At 36.6% G+C, this 17094-nt stretch overlaps 2 protein-coding genes across 4 annotated transcripts; both read left to right on the top strand.

The window, feature by feature from the left end:
* Nucleotides 1-250: 250 nt before the first annotated feature.
* LOC103974183 (putative disease resistance protein RGA4) lies at nucleotides 251-4738 on the top strand. The gene is made up of 3 exons (XM_065086192.1): nucleotides 251-3729; nucleotides 3829-4162; nucleotides 4277-4738. Exon 1 carries the CDS (start codon nucleotides 423-425, stop codon nucleotides 3711-3713), a length of 3291 nt encoding a protein of 1096 aa, XP_064942264.1. The 5' UTR covers nucleotides 251-422; the 3' UTR covers nucleotides 3714-3729; nucleotides 3829-4162; nucleotides 4277-4738.
* A 5514-nt stretch (nucleotides 4739-10252) lies between these two features.
* On the top strand, nucleotides 10253-16464 carry LOC135595366 (probable disease resistance protein At1g59620). 3 transcript variants are annotated; one of them, XM_065086195.1, is made up of 2 exons: nucleotides 10253-10623; nucleotides 14891-16464. In XM_065086195.1, exons 1-2 carry the CDS (start codon nucleotides 10324-10326, stop codon nucleotides 14915-14917), a joined length of 327 nt encoding a protein of 108 aa, XP_064942267.1. In that variant the 5' UTR covers nucleotides 10253-10323; the 3' UTR covers nucleotides 14918-16464. The 3 variants fall into 3 exon arrangements, with proteins under 3 accessions (XP_064942267.1, XP_064942266.1, XP_064942268.1); XM_065086194.1 differs by lacking the exon at nucleotides 14891-16464 and adding an exon at nucleotides 14328-14709; XM_065086196.1 differs by lacking the exon at nucleotides 14891-16464 and adding an exon at nucleotides 13995-14321.
* Nucleotides 16465-17094: the final 630 nt, after the last annotated feature.

Raw genomic sequence — 17094 nt, forward strand, 5'->3', positions numbered from 1 at the left:
TCAAGATTAATTTTATGAATATCCAAAAAATCCTATCTTGATCGGGACTCGGAGCAAGCTTTTTGTAATATACCTGAAGGCATTGTTTTATGTTTTATTTTTGGAACGATTGATTATGAGGAGAATTTTTTTTTATTATCAATCAATGACTGTGAACATTAAGTCATCTTATTATTATTTTTATAAAAAAAAGAAAATTCTTTCACATCGCCCTCTTCAATGCTCATCGATGACGCCGTGAATTATCGGCTCTGGTGAGTCAACATCTCAGCCAGCTAATTGCTATTTATTATGATGCATGCTAATGGTGTTGTATACTCTATATATGTATGTGCGTGTGTGTTCAAGAAATCACCACTTCCCCGTGCGAAACATCCGAGTCTTGTTTCCGAGAGTGCGGAGAGATTTCCATTGTTTGAGAGATGGCAATGATCCTGGATTCATTTGTTTCAAGATGCATTGAACAAGTGACGGGTTTTGTTGAGGGAGAGATATGCAAAGTGCTGGGCGTGAAGAAGGAGATCAAGACGCTGCAGGAGAAGCTGGAGATGATCAAATGTTACCTCGAAAGTGCAGAGCGGAAAAGCCGTGGGGATCCCGGCATCGAGGCCTGGGTGAGGAAGCTGAAAGACATCATGTACGATGCCGACGACATCATCGATCTGTGCATGATGGAAGGTGGCAAACTGTTGGAGGCTCGGGGATCAGCATCGGCTTCGGGGGTAAGCTTCGTTTTCAGCTTTGTTTCTTCTTGCTTTCGGTGTACCAAACAACGCCATGAGATTGCGGGTAAAATCGAAGCCATTAATGGTAGACTGAAACAAATAGCTGAGGAAGCTTCCATCCTTAGTAATCTACAGTCTTCTGGTAGTCACCAACCCCAACCCGAAAAACCAACTCTACTTGAGACGACTTCCTTGGAAGTCGAGGAGGACATCGTAGGGGGACAAATCGAAGTAGATGCCGATACTCTAATCAATGCCATGCTAGAGGACACCAAACAAAAATGTCGTATTTTTGGGATTGTTGGAATGGGCGGAATCGGGAAGTCCACTCTGGCACGTAAAATAATCAATGATGAAAGGATCAGAGTCAATTTTCCCATTCAGAAATGGTTGTATATCTCTAAGTATTATTCGGAGACGAAGTTACTCGGAGAGTTAATTCGGTGCGCAGCTAATAAATCTGAAGGAGGTGAAGCCAAACAAGAATCTTTCGAGGGACAAAGCAAATCAGAATTGGAAATCAAACTTGCCTCTCTCCTCACCAAAAAATTATTTCTCGTGTTGGATGATGTATGGAGTAAAAAAATATGGAACGATTTCCTCAGGAAACCACTAAGCAAAGCAGCAGGTAGCAGCACGATCTTAGTCACCACGAGGAAAAATACACTGTTAAAAGGCATGAGACCCTGCCATACCCACTCGGTTGAGAAAATGGATGTTAATAGTGGCTGGATGTTGCTTCGAACATTGGTGTTTCGAAAAGGGGACGAGGATGACGAGCGTAGGTTGAAAGAAGTAGGCATGAAAATTGTTAGAAAATGTGATGGTCTTCCCCTTTCCATCAAAGCTATCGCAGGGGTTCTTGATCGTAAGGATAAGAGCATAGGGAAGTGGGAAGAAGTCCTCGAAAGTGATGTATGGAATATGAAGCAGATCGACGATAAAGTACCAGCGGCTTTGAATTTGAGCTATGTGGATTTACCATCTCATCTGAAACAATGTTTTCTGTATTGTTCTTTGCACCCCCAGAAAAGTGATATGTATTACAAGGAAATCATTCGGTTTTGGGTAGCTGAAGGCCTGATCGCACAACAAGGAAATAGGCTGTTGGAAGATATAGCAGAGGAATACTACCATGAATTAATTTGCAGGAATCTTCTACAAGTGGACCCAGGTACCTTAGGCAAGAAAAACTTCTCTATGCATGACCATTTACGATCTCTCGGTGCATGTTTGATGAAGGACGAAGGAAAACTAATTAGACATGGTCAAAGATTAGATGTTAGAGCCAATGCAAAGATCCGTCGGTTGTCAGTGTCTAAAATGGGGAAAAAATTGGTACTGCCAGATCAAATTATGGAAGAAAAGTGTTTAAGAACCTTAATTCTCCATGATTCCCCTCGAACAAAGATAATCGAGGATAATGTACTCAGAATGTTGCCACATCTTCGAGTGTTGGATCTATCTTATACATCGATCAAGACACTTCCAGATTGTATCGGAGATCTATTGCAACTGCGATATATAAATTTGGATTGGACAAATATTTATGAGATACCAGAATCTATAGGGCGCCTTGCAAATCTCCAAACTCTGAACCTCTATAACTGCAAATATTTGCACAGACTTCCTAAGTCGATCACTAGGCTGCACAATCTACGGTGTCTTCATATTGAATATGTTCCTCTGACTCATGTACCCAACGGAATCGAAAAACTGATGGATCTTAATCATCTTGAAGGATTTGTGGTCGGCCATAGCAACCCAAGGAACGAGTTGCACGAGGAGGGGTGTGACTTGGAGGAGCTGCAAGCTCTTTCCAAGCTCAGATGTTTGAGAATATACAGGCTGGAGAGGGCAGTAACAGAAGTCTCAGTACTTATGGATAAAACTTTTCTTAAAGAGCTGACTCTATGTTGGATGCCTCCAAAAGAAGATGGCGATGATTTGGAAGAAGATGGTGACAGCAACTGTGAGAAAGATGAGGAAAAAGAGGAAGGAAATGACGAGGATAACAGAGATAAGGATGAGGGCCGAGGAGTGACATGGACTGAGGAGCAGTTCCAGGCAGTTGAGAAGGTATGCGATAAACTCTCTCCCCCATCCAGCCTGCAAGATCTTACCATTCAACGATTCCCCGGTCGGCGACTCCCAGGTTGGTTGATGTCAACCTCACAAGACAAAGCCATCCCTGATCTGGCATATTTGAGATTTGAGTACCTCAAATCATGCACGGAACTGCCTCCTCTAGGCATGTTGCCCCTGCTAAAACATCTTGACATCACCGGCGGTGAAGCCATCAAAACCATTGGGCCTGAGTTTCTGGGCCGCAAGTTCCCTGGAGCTTCCGCATTTCCAAAATTGAAATATCTGGAGTTTCACGAAATGCCCAACTGGGAAGAATGGTCAGTATGGGGGATGGAAGAAAATGGTCAGGGACCGCACCTCAAGCTCTTTCCTAATCTAAAGACATTCAAGATGATAGACTGTCCCAAACTGAGAGCTCTACCAGAAGGCCTATCCCATGCTACCAATTTGAAGGAATTATATCTCGAGAGAACTCAAGACTTGAGAGAAATCACAAACCTCCGCTTGAATTACAAGCTCGAGGTCAAAGATAACACGATGCTGAATAGAATAGCCGACCTTTCCATGAAGTATCTGAAGGTGGAAGATTGTCCGAATCTGGAGTACGTGGAGAATCTCGACAGGTTGCAACAGCTGGTACTGATATGTCCACGACAAATGAAGCAACTTCCGCAGTGGCTATCAACCCTAATTCAGCAGCGCCAAAGCATTCCTTCCGCTCAGTGGAGCTTCAGAAAACTGGAACTGCAATGCAACATCGTGCTGCTGAAGAGCTGTCTCGAAGGCAACGAGAATTGGCATATCATTCAACAGATTCCAGATGTCATAATTCAAACCTATTCCAGGAAAAGTTATATTCGATACAGCAAGCATCCACGCATGTACGATGCAAAAGTATGATGAATTCGTCGTTCCGGTAAGTTCATTTTCCATTTTCTTTTCTATCTATCCCATGACTGTATATACATATATGTGTATTTGTTTTCATGTACGTTGACTTTCTCCGTTGGTACAGGATCAATAAAAGGCCTCTGCCTGGTTATTCTACTTATAGATATTTTGAGAATAAAGAAGCTATTTGGAGCAGGGATTCGATGATGTCGTCCTACTATCAAGACTGTATGCTTGTTTGTTTCCTTCTACGTAACTTACTTGTGTATTTGCACCTACGCAATAATTTATCTTTCCCAAAGAATTTAGAACAAATGATGCGGTCATGTAAATAGTATGAAGGCGTTGTCCATAGGCAGTAGCTCAGCATGAAGATGTTGTCACTGATCCATATACGGAGATGGCACAGGGAGATGATTGACAAGAATCTACGGACAGATTTTCGTGCCTCATCGCAAGTACATTATTCTTCCCTTTTCTCATGTTGGTTGCTTTTAGCTGCTTATATTTTTAGGTTTTATTACTACATAAAGTTCTCGATGTTTCTCTTCTTCAAATGCTTCCTTTGGCAGGTCATAAAGGGCTGAATCCAAAGCTAGGTTCTCCTTCAACGTGAAGGAGGCTGCATCCTCTTCGAGGCAAAAAAGTAATCCAAAAGACATCTAATTGGTCATTGTGGCTACAACTTCACAGCATTCTTCACTTTCTGTTCTTCCATCTTTGTGGAGCCTCCCGGTCATATATGGGGAATTATTTGCATGCATGAAGACTTTAGCAGTACGGTGCGAGAGAGCCCGTGTGTATACAGAAGATGGAGCTACATTGGATGTTGCATGACCTCTAGTTTGATTTGTGTTCAGATTGTTCCTTGTTATATTTGATCAGAATAATATTTTTTATTGGAAGCTTTGCATCGTCGCCTCTTACGACTGTTGTTGACAGGTTCGAGAGAATGAGTACTCCTTGTACGAGTTTGTGTCCATTGTGTAACAACACTCTATTTATTGGGTTGGTATTATTAATTTTCTTTTAATAGCGGCTGACACGCAGGTTTTGGTCTCACTTCCTTCTCCTCAGTTGTGTAAAGGTGATCTAAAAGGTCATTATGGTATATTAGAAGGAAAAAAGGAAAACCGAAACCAGAATCACAGAAATCACAGAAAAAAATGAATATTTTCTTTAAAAAATCTTATTTTAATCAACATAACTGTTGATTGCGGGGGCATAGTTCATATGGATGTTCGATAACCTACACTCAATAAACTTAGTAGTGCCATAGGAGACGCATGCTATATCCTTCAGCAGCACAATCTTGTAATCCTCTCCCATATTCTGTGGATTCATCGGCAGGATGCCAAGTTTCGCTAGCTGTTTCCAATATTTCGTCATGCGATTCCTCCAACCCCCGCGCTGAGCCGCTGGTTATACATAGTTGTTTCACAAAGTCTTTGAATCGACTCCCTGGTAGATTTTTCTAACTCAGCTAGCTTGTTCAGGGAGACTTGGTCATGCGATGGCCTGTGCAAGAATAGTCAACAGAAGGATGCCGTGATAGTTGCTAGTGAGTGTTACTTAGATAGATGTTACTCGACTTGTAGTGGTTCGTTTCTCCGAGTCAAACCTATCATAAAACCATGTTGAATCATTCACATATAGAAGCTGACACTCACATCATCTCTCATGTTGGCCTCGAGACGAAGATTTATTTATTATTTTATATTTAATATATATAATTTTTTAAAATATAAATGATGAAAATAATATTCAATTTCAAAATCTTATGATAAAGTATTAAAATAATACATTCATTAATTTAATTTTAAGTTTTTTAATGTTACATCAAAATATGGATGTTTAGCTTTATCTTTATGATTTTTTTTTCCTTCACAATTCTTTTATAACGTAGGTGTATTGGACCCATCAATCCATATCGATCTATGGCTATGAATTATTGATTCGGATGAACGGTGACATCAGCTCATGTCGAATCATTCACATATAAAAGCTAATACTCACATCATCTAATGTGGGCCTAAAGATGAAAAATTATTTATTATTTATATTTAATATTTAAAAAAAATAAATGATGAAGCTAGAAATCAAATTCATAATCTTATAGTAAACTATTAAAGTGATATATTTAATAACTTGATTCCAAGTTTTTCAAAGTTACATCAAAAGATAGTTTAGTTTTATCTTTGTGATTTTTTTTCTTTAAAATTATTTTATGTCACGAGTGTATTAGACACATCAATGCATATCGATCTATGGCTATGATTATTGGTTCAGATGAGTCTAACATCAGCTATCATGTGGGGCTTAAGACGAAAACTTAATTTGTTGTCTGTATTTAATTTTTTTTAAAAAAAATAAATGATGAAACTAAGATTCAAATTCATAATCATACAAAACTATGAAAGTGAGACATTCAATGACTTGACTCCAAGTTTCTTAACGTTACAATAAAAGGTGGTTGTTTAGCTTTATATTTCATGTGGGACTTAAGACGAAGACTTAGTTTGTTGTTTGTATTTCATAATCTTATGGAACTATGAAAGTGAGATATTCAATAACTTGATTCCAGGTATTTCAAAGTTACATTAAAAGGTGGTTGTTTAGTTTTATCTTACGATGAAGAGTTATTTGTTGTTTGTAATTTATATATATATATATATATATATATATATATATATATATATATATATATATATATATATATATATATATATCCCTGATCAACATTCATTTGCTAGGTTGAGCCATTGGCTGCTTCGAGGAGCGTTGAGAATATAAGTATATATGTCATTGTACTGTCAGTAAAAATTTAGACGTATCATTTAAAAATCAAACAATTTCAATTTAGCACAATATTGTTGTACAAGATAGGTAATATGAACATTCTTTCGTTCAAAAAAAAAAATGATAGTCATCAAATTTGCTAAAGTTAAAGTTTCACATGATTTGTGAAGCATCGTTTTTTTTTTACTTGTCATAATATTATGGTATAAGAAAATTCGTATGAGCATAATTTTGTTGAAAAATTTGACAATCATCATATTTGTGAAAAATAGAAGGTTCACGATAGTTGATGCAAAAAAAATTTAATAAAAAAATTTGACTTTGAACGATATTAGAGAACTAAAGAAGTCATACGAATATGGTTTGCCATGTTAGGATCAAGAGCACTAAGAGGGGGGGGGGGGTTGAATTAGTGCAGCGGAAAACCTTCTACGATTAAAAGAAATTGCGTTCGTTCTATAAAAAGTGATTTCGGTAAGAAAGTCGATTCGTAAATCACTTTAACTTTTGATTAAGCGAGATGCAGCAAAAGCAATGATATAAAGGCAGTTTACAGTTATGATAGAAATCAAAACGTCAACGCAAACTGAAATATGATGATCGTACGATAAAACTGATTTACGTCTAAAGGCCGATTCGGAAAGTGCAAAGTTTGAAACCCAATCGTATATGCGTAGAAAGCAGTAAGCTTTTGAGGAGGTTTGCAGTAAAGATAATATGCTCAAAGTAAATGCAAACCGAGATTTAGAGTGGTTCGGTCAATCTTGACCTACTCCACTTTTGACTTCCTCCACCGACGAGGTCATCGACGTCAACTAGAGGCCTTCCTTCAATAGGCGAAGGCCAACCACCCTTTTACAGTTTCACTCCTTTTGACGGGCTTAGGAGACAACCCTTACAGAATTTTCTTTCCTCTCTTAACAGATTAGAACTTGGAAGAAAAGAGGAGGAAGAACTTTCAACTCATACAACACTTTTGAGCTCTAAAAATCACAAAGTAAAATCAGAATTTTGGTGGTTTCTGGGTTTTTGTGCCCTTTCAGTGCTGAAAGGGTGGGGTATTTATAGGCCCCAACCTTGAATTTGGAGCTCAAAGCTGTCAATTCCCGGAATTTCGGGATCTGGCGGTTGCACCTCCTGACTGAGGCGGTTGCACCGCCTGGCAGAGCTCGAAGACTGAGCCTTTGGGCGGTGCCACCTCTGTCAGGGGCGGTTGCACCTCCTGCTAGAGCTCGAAGACCGAGCTTAGGCGGTGCCACCTCTTGTCAGGGGCGGTTGCACCGCCCAGTCTCGCTCGGAGACTGAGCCCAGGCGGTGCCACCTCTTGACTGGGGCAGTTGCACCACCCAGTCTCGCTCGGAGACTGAGTCTAGGCGGTGCCACCTCCTGGCTTGGGCGGTTCAACCGCCTGGCAGAAATCAGGGCCCGAATGGGTTGATACATTCGACCCAATTTGGGTTTTTCAGGGGCTCAATTGCCCCAAGATTAAGTTAATGGGATCACCTCCCATTTCCAACTTAATCATTGTGCTAACTACGATATTTCCTAAGACATTTACTGCAACTTGCTCCGGTGCGTCAATCGCTTCTTCCGGCGAGCTTCCGGCGAACTTCCGTCGATCATCCGATGAACCCTCGGTGATGCTTTTGCGGACTTCCGGCAAACTCCTGGACTTACGACGATCCACTTGGCAAGTTCTGACGAGCTTCTTTGGCAAGCTTATGGACTTCTCGGATTTGTTCCCGCAGAACCTCCGACGACTGTCCGAACTTCCGTCGAACTCTCGAACTCCCAACGTGATCATTGTCTTGACTCCGGCTCAACTCCTACTGCATATCTTACTTTCATCGTAGTTAATCCTGCACACTTATCTCAATATATAGATTAGATAACAAATGACAATTGACTTCATCATCAAAATCTGAGATTCAGCATGCCAATGTTGGGACATGAAGCACATCTAATGCTAGCAATCTTATGCAACAATGTTGAATGATCCTTATATGGTCTCTTTGTCACAAGGCATATGACACCTGCCCACAAAATGGGTTTAGAAGCAAGGCTCCTCCATCAAAATTATCTACACTCAATCAGATGAACGAGTGTCGATCTAGTCAACAAAAGATTTCTAGTTTCAGTGTGTTAGCATGAAAGAATAGTCAACAAAAGATTACTAGTTTCAGCGTGTTGGCATGAAAGAATAGTCAACAGATCTCCTTACACTATCATGCCCTAACCAAAAGAAGCAACTGACACACCTGGTATGACCATCGCAACCAAAGTATTAATTATGCATAATATATTCTAACCAAGCCAAGCGTTCGATGTACCAGATATGACCTTCTGGTCAAAGAATTTTTGTGTTTGCAATGTACTCTAATCAAACAAATCATTAATTACCTTAGGTAGGTAGGTGTTGCATGTTGAAAAGAACCATGATTAATTGGTTTATAATATTTTGATGATATTATGCTATGATAAACTTATATAAGATTACCCTTCATTAATTTGCATATGAAGTTGTGTGTACTTGAGTATTAAGTATTGTAAATTTTGTATAATTAATATAACTAATAAAATAATCGTATAGTATTTTTCTGAAAATGCATGTTGCATAAATTTCATGCATTTTATTGACTAATAAAATTTATTATTTTGGCTGTCATCCATAAGGTAAAGTAAAATATTATATTATTGTGATCCAACATTGCAAGGTAACATCATATTATATCACTGTGGTTGACAGTTGACTATTACATGATAAAATATTATTTATTACTAGGATTGTCCTTCATACTCAGATAAAATTATAACATGATGTTAGATCTAGTGTAATAGCATGTTCTAATAACATGATGTTAGATCTATTATAATAGCTATTTAAATATAGTAACATAGCATGATTATCCCCCTCCATCATAATAATTTGGATGATGTGGAAGAGAAGAGGTGGAAGGTAGAGACGAGAATTATTAATTAAAAATATGTCATTGTAGTTGTTTATAATAAGAAAAGAGACGAGATGAAGATAGAGACGGAGGAGAAAAGGGATAGAGTTGATGAATTTATTGACCCAAACCGATTAGTTAAATTGGTTAACTAATTAAAACTAGTTTAATGAACAAGTTCAAAAATTAAAAAAATAATTTGAATAGGAAAATACAATTGATATTTATAAAAAAAATACGTCCGATAATTTTTCAATAGAAAACCACCTTCCGATAAATATCAATTAGTAATGACTTTTTTTGACAAAATATTTTTGTAAAACATCACTCTTGTTAAAATATCACTTTTGTAAAACCGAATTAATCATGCTTATGATTCCTGTGAGTGAAAGTCTATTATTCTTGAAATAAGCTCATTAATTATTTTCTATACTTCATATCCTAATGTCCCTAAGAAATCAAGATTAAGTTTATGAATATCCAAAAAAATCCTATCTTGATCGGGACTCGGAGCAAGCTTTTCATAATATACCTGAAGGCATTGTTTTATTTTTATTTTCGGAACGATTATGAGGAGAATTTTTTTATTATCAATCAATTACTGTGAACATTAAGTCATCTTATTATTATTTTTATAAAAGAAGAAAATTCTTTCACATCGCCCTCTTCAATGCTCATCGATGACGCCGTGAATTATTGGCTCTGGTGAGTCAACATCTCAGCCAGCTAATTGCTATTTATTATGATGCATGCTAATGGTATTGTATACTCTATAAATGTATGTGCGTGTGTGTTCAAGGAACCACTACTTCCCCGTGCGAAACATCGAGTCTTGTTTCCGAGAGTGCGGAGATATTTCCCTTGTTTGAGAGATGGCAATGATGTTGGATCTATTTGTTTCAAGATGCATTGAACAAGTGATAGGCTTTGTTGAGGGAGAGATATGCAAAGTGCTGGGCGTGAAGAAGGAGATCAAGACGCTGCAGGAGAAGCTGGAGATGATCAAATGTTACCTCGAAAGTGCAGAGCGGAAAAGCCGTGGGGATCCCGTCATCGAGGCCTGGGTGAGGAAGCTGAAAGACATCATGTACGATGCCGACGACATCATCGATCTTTGCATGATGGAAGGTGGCAAACTGTTGGAGGCTCGGGGATCAGCTTCGGCTTCGAGGGTAAGCTTCCCTTTCAGCTTTGTTTCTTCTTGTTTTCGGTGTACCAAATACCGCCATGAGATTGCGGGTGAAATCGAAGCCATTAATCAATGCCATGCTAGAGGATACCTCCATGCCATGCTGAGGATACCTCCATCCTTAGTAATCTACAGTCTTCTGGTAGTCACCAACCCCAACCCGAAAAACCAACTGTACTTGAGACGACTCCCTTGGAAGTCGAGGGGGACATCGTCGGGGGACAAATAGAAGTAGATGCCGATACTCTAATCAATGCCATGCTAGAGGACACCAAACAAAAATGTCGTATTTTTGGGATTGTTGGAATGGGCGGAATCGGGAAGTCCACTCTGGCACGTAAAATACACAATGATGAAAGGATCAGAGTCAATTTTCCCATTCAGAAATGGTTGTATATCTCTAAGAATTATTCGGAGACGAAGTTACTCAGATGTTAATTCGGTGTGCAGGAGATGAAACCAAAGCAGAATCTTTTGAGGAAGACAGCAGAGCATAAATGGAACCCAAACTTGCCTCACTCCTTACTAAAAATTGGACTACGAAGATGTTTAGAGATTTACCGTAAAATTAGTAATGGCGTGGTATGAAGAGAGATATAGTAAATTTTATTTCTAAATATCTGATATGTCTGAAGGTAGAACATTGAGTACCGACGGAAAAATTATAAAGAATTTGAATTTCTGACGGAAAAATTATAAAGAATTTGAATTTCTGAATGAAAGTGAGAGCAAGTCATTATGGAGTTTGTGACAGGATTACCTAAGACTACGAAAGGATATGATAGAATTTGAATAGTAGTAGACAGATTTACTAAATCTGCTCACTTTCTCCCGGTTAACAAAAAGTATTTATTGGATAAACTAGCAAGCTTATATATTAAGAAAATTATTCGATATAATGGGGTGTTAATTAGCATTATCTCAGATAGAGATCTAAGTTTTTGAGAAGTCTACAAAAATCTTTGGGCATACAGTTAAAGTTTAGTATAGCTTTTCACCCCCAAACTGATAGCCAGAAAGGATAATATAAACTCTTGAAGATCTCTTAAGAGCATATTCTTTGGACTTTGGTGGGAGTTATGATATGCACTTGCACCTAATTGAGTTTTCTTATAATAATAGTTATCACTCTAGCATAAAAATGGCTCCATTTGAAGCTCTTTATAAAAGAAAGTGCATATCACCTATATATTGAGATGAAGCTCTTTATGAAAGAAAGTGCAGATCACATATATATTGAGATGAGGTAGGAGAACGGAAGTTTTTGGGACCTCAATTAATTCAAAAAGATACTGATAATGTTCAAATTATACGCCAAAGATTATTAACAACTCAAAATTGTCAGAAAAGTTATGCAGATCGAAGACGAAGAGATCTAAAGTTCGAAGTTGGTAAGCATGTCTTTTTAAAAGTGTCACCAACAAAGGGAGTTATAAGATTTGGTCAAAGGGGAAGTTAGCCTCAAGATTCATTGGTCCATTTGAGATCTTACAAAAAGTCGGACAACAAATTAGCATTGTCCTCGACTTTGGCTAGCATCCATGATGTATTCCATGTGTCTATGCTTCGAAGATATATTAGGCATCCAACATATGTCATATCTTACCAACCTCTACAACTAAGAGATGATGCTATTTTTGGAGAACAACCAACCCAGATCTTGGAAAGGAAAGAACATATTCTAAGGAATAAACTTATATCTTTGGTAAAGATTTGTTGGTAATACCATTCAGGAGGCAATGTGAGAAAGAGAACAGATATGTGAGAGCAATATCCTCATCTATTATATTAAGGTGAGCTAAATTTGGGGACTAAATTTTCTATAGGATGGGAGAAATGTAATCAAATTAAATAATTAAGTTAGAATTTAATTTTTTTTTCCTTACTTGCCATTGTAATTTAGGAAATCTTAATCTATTTACTTGTTTGTTATTATGAATTACGAAATAACTATTAACATTCCAAATAGGGTGATATAATATTTGTTAGTATATTAAATAGAAATAATTTATATTAAATAAATAAGAAAATAAAAATAAATTTTCTTTAATGGAGGCTCACCTCCTCCTATTTAAATAGAGGGATTTCTCTCATTCTTTCCTCACTTAACCGAGCCCAACAATGGGAGGAACGAGGAGTTACACAATGCTGACGAGAGCTAAGTTTCTCTACCTTTCTTAAAAATAAAAGTTTTAGTTTTTATTTTGATTCTTTACATATTATAAGTTTTGTAGTTTGAAAATAATTATCAATTCTTTAAATGTCAAAATTTTTATTGTTGTATTAAAATCTATTAGCTGAAGTTTTTTTTTTATAATGTTCTTTGACCCTTACTTAAGGTTTTTATTTTTAGATCTAAAATGTTAAAAATGTACATGTTTTATGTATTAAATATATGATATTTCCTGACATTACAACTTATCTTTAATCTTATCTCGATTAAAATTTTTGTTAGATTAAAATATGTTATCTAAATATTTTTGATATTCTTTGATCTAATATTTAAAATGTGCTATTCTGAATTATTTAAAATTTATTTGACTAGAATATGTTGAAATTATAAAGTATAATTTCTATTTGAATTTAGAAGATTATTTCCTCGTATTAAAGCTTATATCTTATTCTATCTTTTAATATGTTATTATGTTTTTGTTTATATAATTGTTAGTGAATATATGTTGTGGTATAAAATTGGATATGAATTGGATTAAAATTGCTTACACGCCAAACCCAACCTATAGGTCAGGCCACAGCCAATTGGCCAGCCCAGTTAGTAGATCAGGCCTAGCCCGTAGGCTAAGCCCAACCCATGGGTCAGGCCTTGGCCCGTAGGCTAACCCAACCCAACCCAACCCCATCATGGGCAATCACATGCGACGCACATGACTAATCCATGGGCTAGGGCTGGGCTAGCTTTGTGTGATACATGCCCAGTCATGTGTAATGCACATGACCAGTAGATGAGTTGGCCCAATCTAGCCCAATCTTATTATTGGATCTGAGCCCAAATATTGATTAAACTAAACTAGGCTTAATTAATCTAGATCGATTTAGGGTGATTCCGAATTGATTGACTTATTCAAGTCAATTTAACCTAAATTGAACATAATCTAGTCCAAATTATACTAATCTAGGATGGTTCCAGACCAGTTAAATGAGGATTAGAGTTCGGTTCAGTTAGATTCTAGTAAATTGAGTTCAATAGAATCGATTGAACTAGAGTTCAAGTCAATCGATGGTTAATTTGTATTATTCGATATTGATGATATTTAAAAGAGATATTTTAAATGTGTTATTTCATTTCGATAGGGACATAACTAGTGTAAGATTATGTTATTTCCCTACCAAGAGCAGGTAGGGTGATTCCCTTTGGGGATTAGCGGGCCGTCAGATGTGGCGGCTAGACGGTTGCTCCATCCGTTGTTGAGAGGAACGTGTCCCTACTTTGGCGGGTGAGGGACAACACTCCATCCACTGTTGGGAGTGCGATATGAGTTTGCCTTCATCTGCTGTTGGAAGAATACAAACTCATCTCGTATGATAAAGCCTCTCCATCCGCTGTTGGGGGAATGCTTCTTCGGATATTTAATATACGCCAATATGATGATTGAATTTTGATCGTGTATACATTTTGAGTTGACTTTTGGGGTTCTTACTCAATGTTGCTGAATTTTTTTTTATTTTCAGAATAATATCCCTCTAGCACTAAATCGGATTCTAGTGGAGAGCGGACCTTCATCTACCGCTAAGTAGAGCCACTTGGATTATTCTTGAAGTTAACATCACTATGTTTAATTTTCTACTTATGATTTGATGAATAAAATATAATAAATATTTATAAATAAAATAAAATTAATGTTTATCTACTTGGCTACGTAGAAAGATATATAAAAAAAAATTTACTGTTTCCTAAGCATCACTTACTATTGGAAGTCTCGTACAGTCTAAAAATTCGTAGTTCACATCAGCTGTTGCATCCTGCAGACGTTGGCGTTCCGTCGAAATGTCAATGCTTGCTGATATTTTAATTGGATGATATATTGCACTGGTTTTTTATTGTCTTTTTAAATATCTGAGTCTTGCTTAATGATGTTAAATTTTCTGATGAATGATCTAATCTGATGTCCGTCTTTGAGGTCACTTTCATACGTACGTAAATGAGCAATAATTGAAGGCATATTATGTAGATTAGGTGGTTCAAGATAATAAATACATGTTGACTATACCCACGGGTTCTACTTAAATCACAGATGGGTGAAGAATCATTCCAAGAATAGTCAACAAGAGGATGTGACTGTGTGCATTAGACGTCTGCCATTAAATTTTAGAACCATGTTTCTTGCACGCAATAGTATTGCTTGTCGTTGTGAATTAAATAGATAATGCTACTTGATTTTAGTACCATGTAGAACGTTAGCTAATAGCTACCGGAAACCATGTTGGATTATATATATAGAAGTTCTCACATTCACGGATGGCGGCTTCGACTAATAAGACGCCAAACAAACTATTTGTCGCATCATATAACATCTTGTGGTTTGTGTTCCACAATTTAACTCCAAAATTTGCGATGGTTTTTTTTCTTTTTCATTTAATCCCTACACGGTTTGAAAACTGAAATTTGTTAGCACATTTCAACAAATAATTGTTCTAAATTTGTTAGTACATTCGAAAACAATGGCTCTTAATGCCTTTAGTATCCTAATAGGTGTTCACATATATACCAATATAATTCAGGGCAAGTTTTATGTTCTGTAGGTATATGCATGTACTAAATTTGATAGATTGGTGGAGTCCATTGAAACTATGCACCAACTGTTTGTGTTGGGATTTACAATATCTATTGTACCCGATGAGAGTATTAGTAAACTTACGAATGAGATGGCTATGTGATATAAACAAATATGATTGGCCAATTGGAGACTTAACAGGCAGAGCCAAGTTATCCAAAAAAAAAAAGACAAAAGAATGATGAGAGAAAATATTTCCTCTAACTACAAGGACATGATGACTACTATAAATAAAGGATTCTCCGAGTGCCATCAAGTTATATGAATGACTCTTTGAGTTCTCACTTGGATTTGACTTATCTATGATATAATCTGAGGTATTTTTTTAATTTGAATGTTGCTGAGATCTCAGTCGAATATGCCCATTGTACAAGTTTTGCAATAAACATCAAAGATTGGATCAAGAACCGAACTACTCACCTAAGTTGGAGAATCACTCTAATCAATCAGAAGCTATTCTCGAGAATTTCTACTCATACTTCAGTTCGGGAATCTAAATCGAGATTTTATCTTAGGATTCGTGCAGATTCAAATTTCAAACACAATAAGATTTAGAAAAGTGGATCAGGCAAGATCAAACTCAATGACTGGTTATTTATCTATAAGATTTTTTATCTTTTTATAGAAGGATTGATAATTAAGAGAAGCTTTTCTATTAATGTAATCTTCTAAAGAATCTAATGTGTCCTTTGCTAACAAAGCATCGTTTTACACTCGATGAGCCTTGACCGAACAAAGTGCTCAACATATATAGCTTTTGTGGGCAAAATATATTCTATGCTCGATGCACCATAATCAAAACTATTTGATGTGTTCAATGTGGCCTTTGTAGTTAAAGTAAATCCTTATGCTCAATGCATCCGGTAAAATGTTTGATGTGATGTTAATAACAAAAAATCTCCATATTCTAATGTGCTCTGACCAAAAGAAACAATAGACACACCTGATATGGCCTTCACAACTAAAGTATTACTTATACCCAATGCAACTATCCTGATATAAGAATTTCTATATTTGTAATGTACCCTATTCGAACAAATAATTAATTACTCCATGTAGGCGTTGCACATTGAAAAGAGTGTTGATTAATTAGTTTGTAATATTTTGATAATATGATGCTATGATAAACTTATATAAGATTACCCTTCATTAAGTATTGTATAGGAAGTTGTGTGTACTTGAGTATTAAGTATTGTAAATTTTGTATAATTAATATAACTAATAAGAGAATCATATAGTATTTTCTGAAAGTACTTTAAGTGCAAATATAGATATTCCATAATATTACATATTGCATAATTTTTTTGCATTTTATAGACTAATAAAATTTATTATTTTGGCTGTCATCCATAAGGCAAAGTAAACTATTATATTATTGTGAACGTCCATTGCAAGCTAACATTATGTTATATCACTGTGGTTGTCAGTTGACTTTTACAAGATAAAATATTATCTATTACTATGATTGTGCTGCATACTCAGATAAAATTATAACATGATGCTATACTAGTTAGATCTATTGTAATAACATGTTCTAATAACATGATGTTAGGTCTATTATAATAGTTAATTAAGTATAGTAAAATGGAATGATTATCTCCGAAGTCGTTGCCCCCTCCACCATAGTTGGATGGTGAGGAAGAGGGGAGATGGGAAGAGGAGAA

This window comes from Musa acuminata, chromosome BXJ1-10 (genome assembly GCF_036884655.1).
Source record: "Musa acuminata AAA Group cultivar baxijiao chromosome BXJ1-10, Cavendish_Baxijiao_AAA, whole genome shotgun sequence".
Lineage (NCBI taxonomy): Eukaryota > Viridiplantae > Streptophyta > Magnoliopsida > Zingiberales > Musaceae > Musa > Musa acuminata.

What these genes read in the sequence shown, in the direction of transcription:
- LOC103974183 (XM_065086192.1), top strand. Translation starts at nt 423, where the DNA reads ATGGCAATGATCCTGGATTCATTTGTTTCAAGATGCATTGAACAAGTG.
- LOC135595366 (XM_065086194.1), top strand. Translation starts at nt 10,324, where the DNA reads ATGGCAATGATGTTGGATCTATTTGTTTCAAGATGCATTGAACAAGTG. An exon ending in GATCAGCTTCGGCTTCGAGG is followed by an intron (nt 10,624 to 14,327) that starts GTAAGCTTCCCT and finishes TTTTATTTTCAG; the next exon opens with AATAATATCCCTCTAGCACT.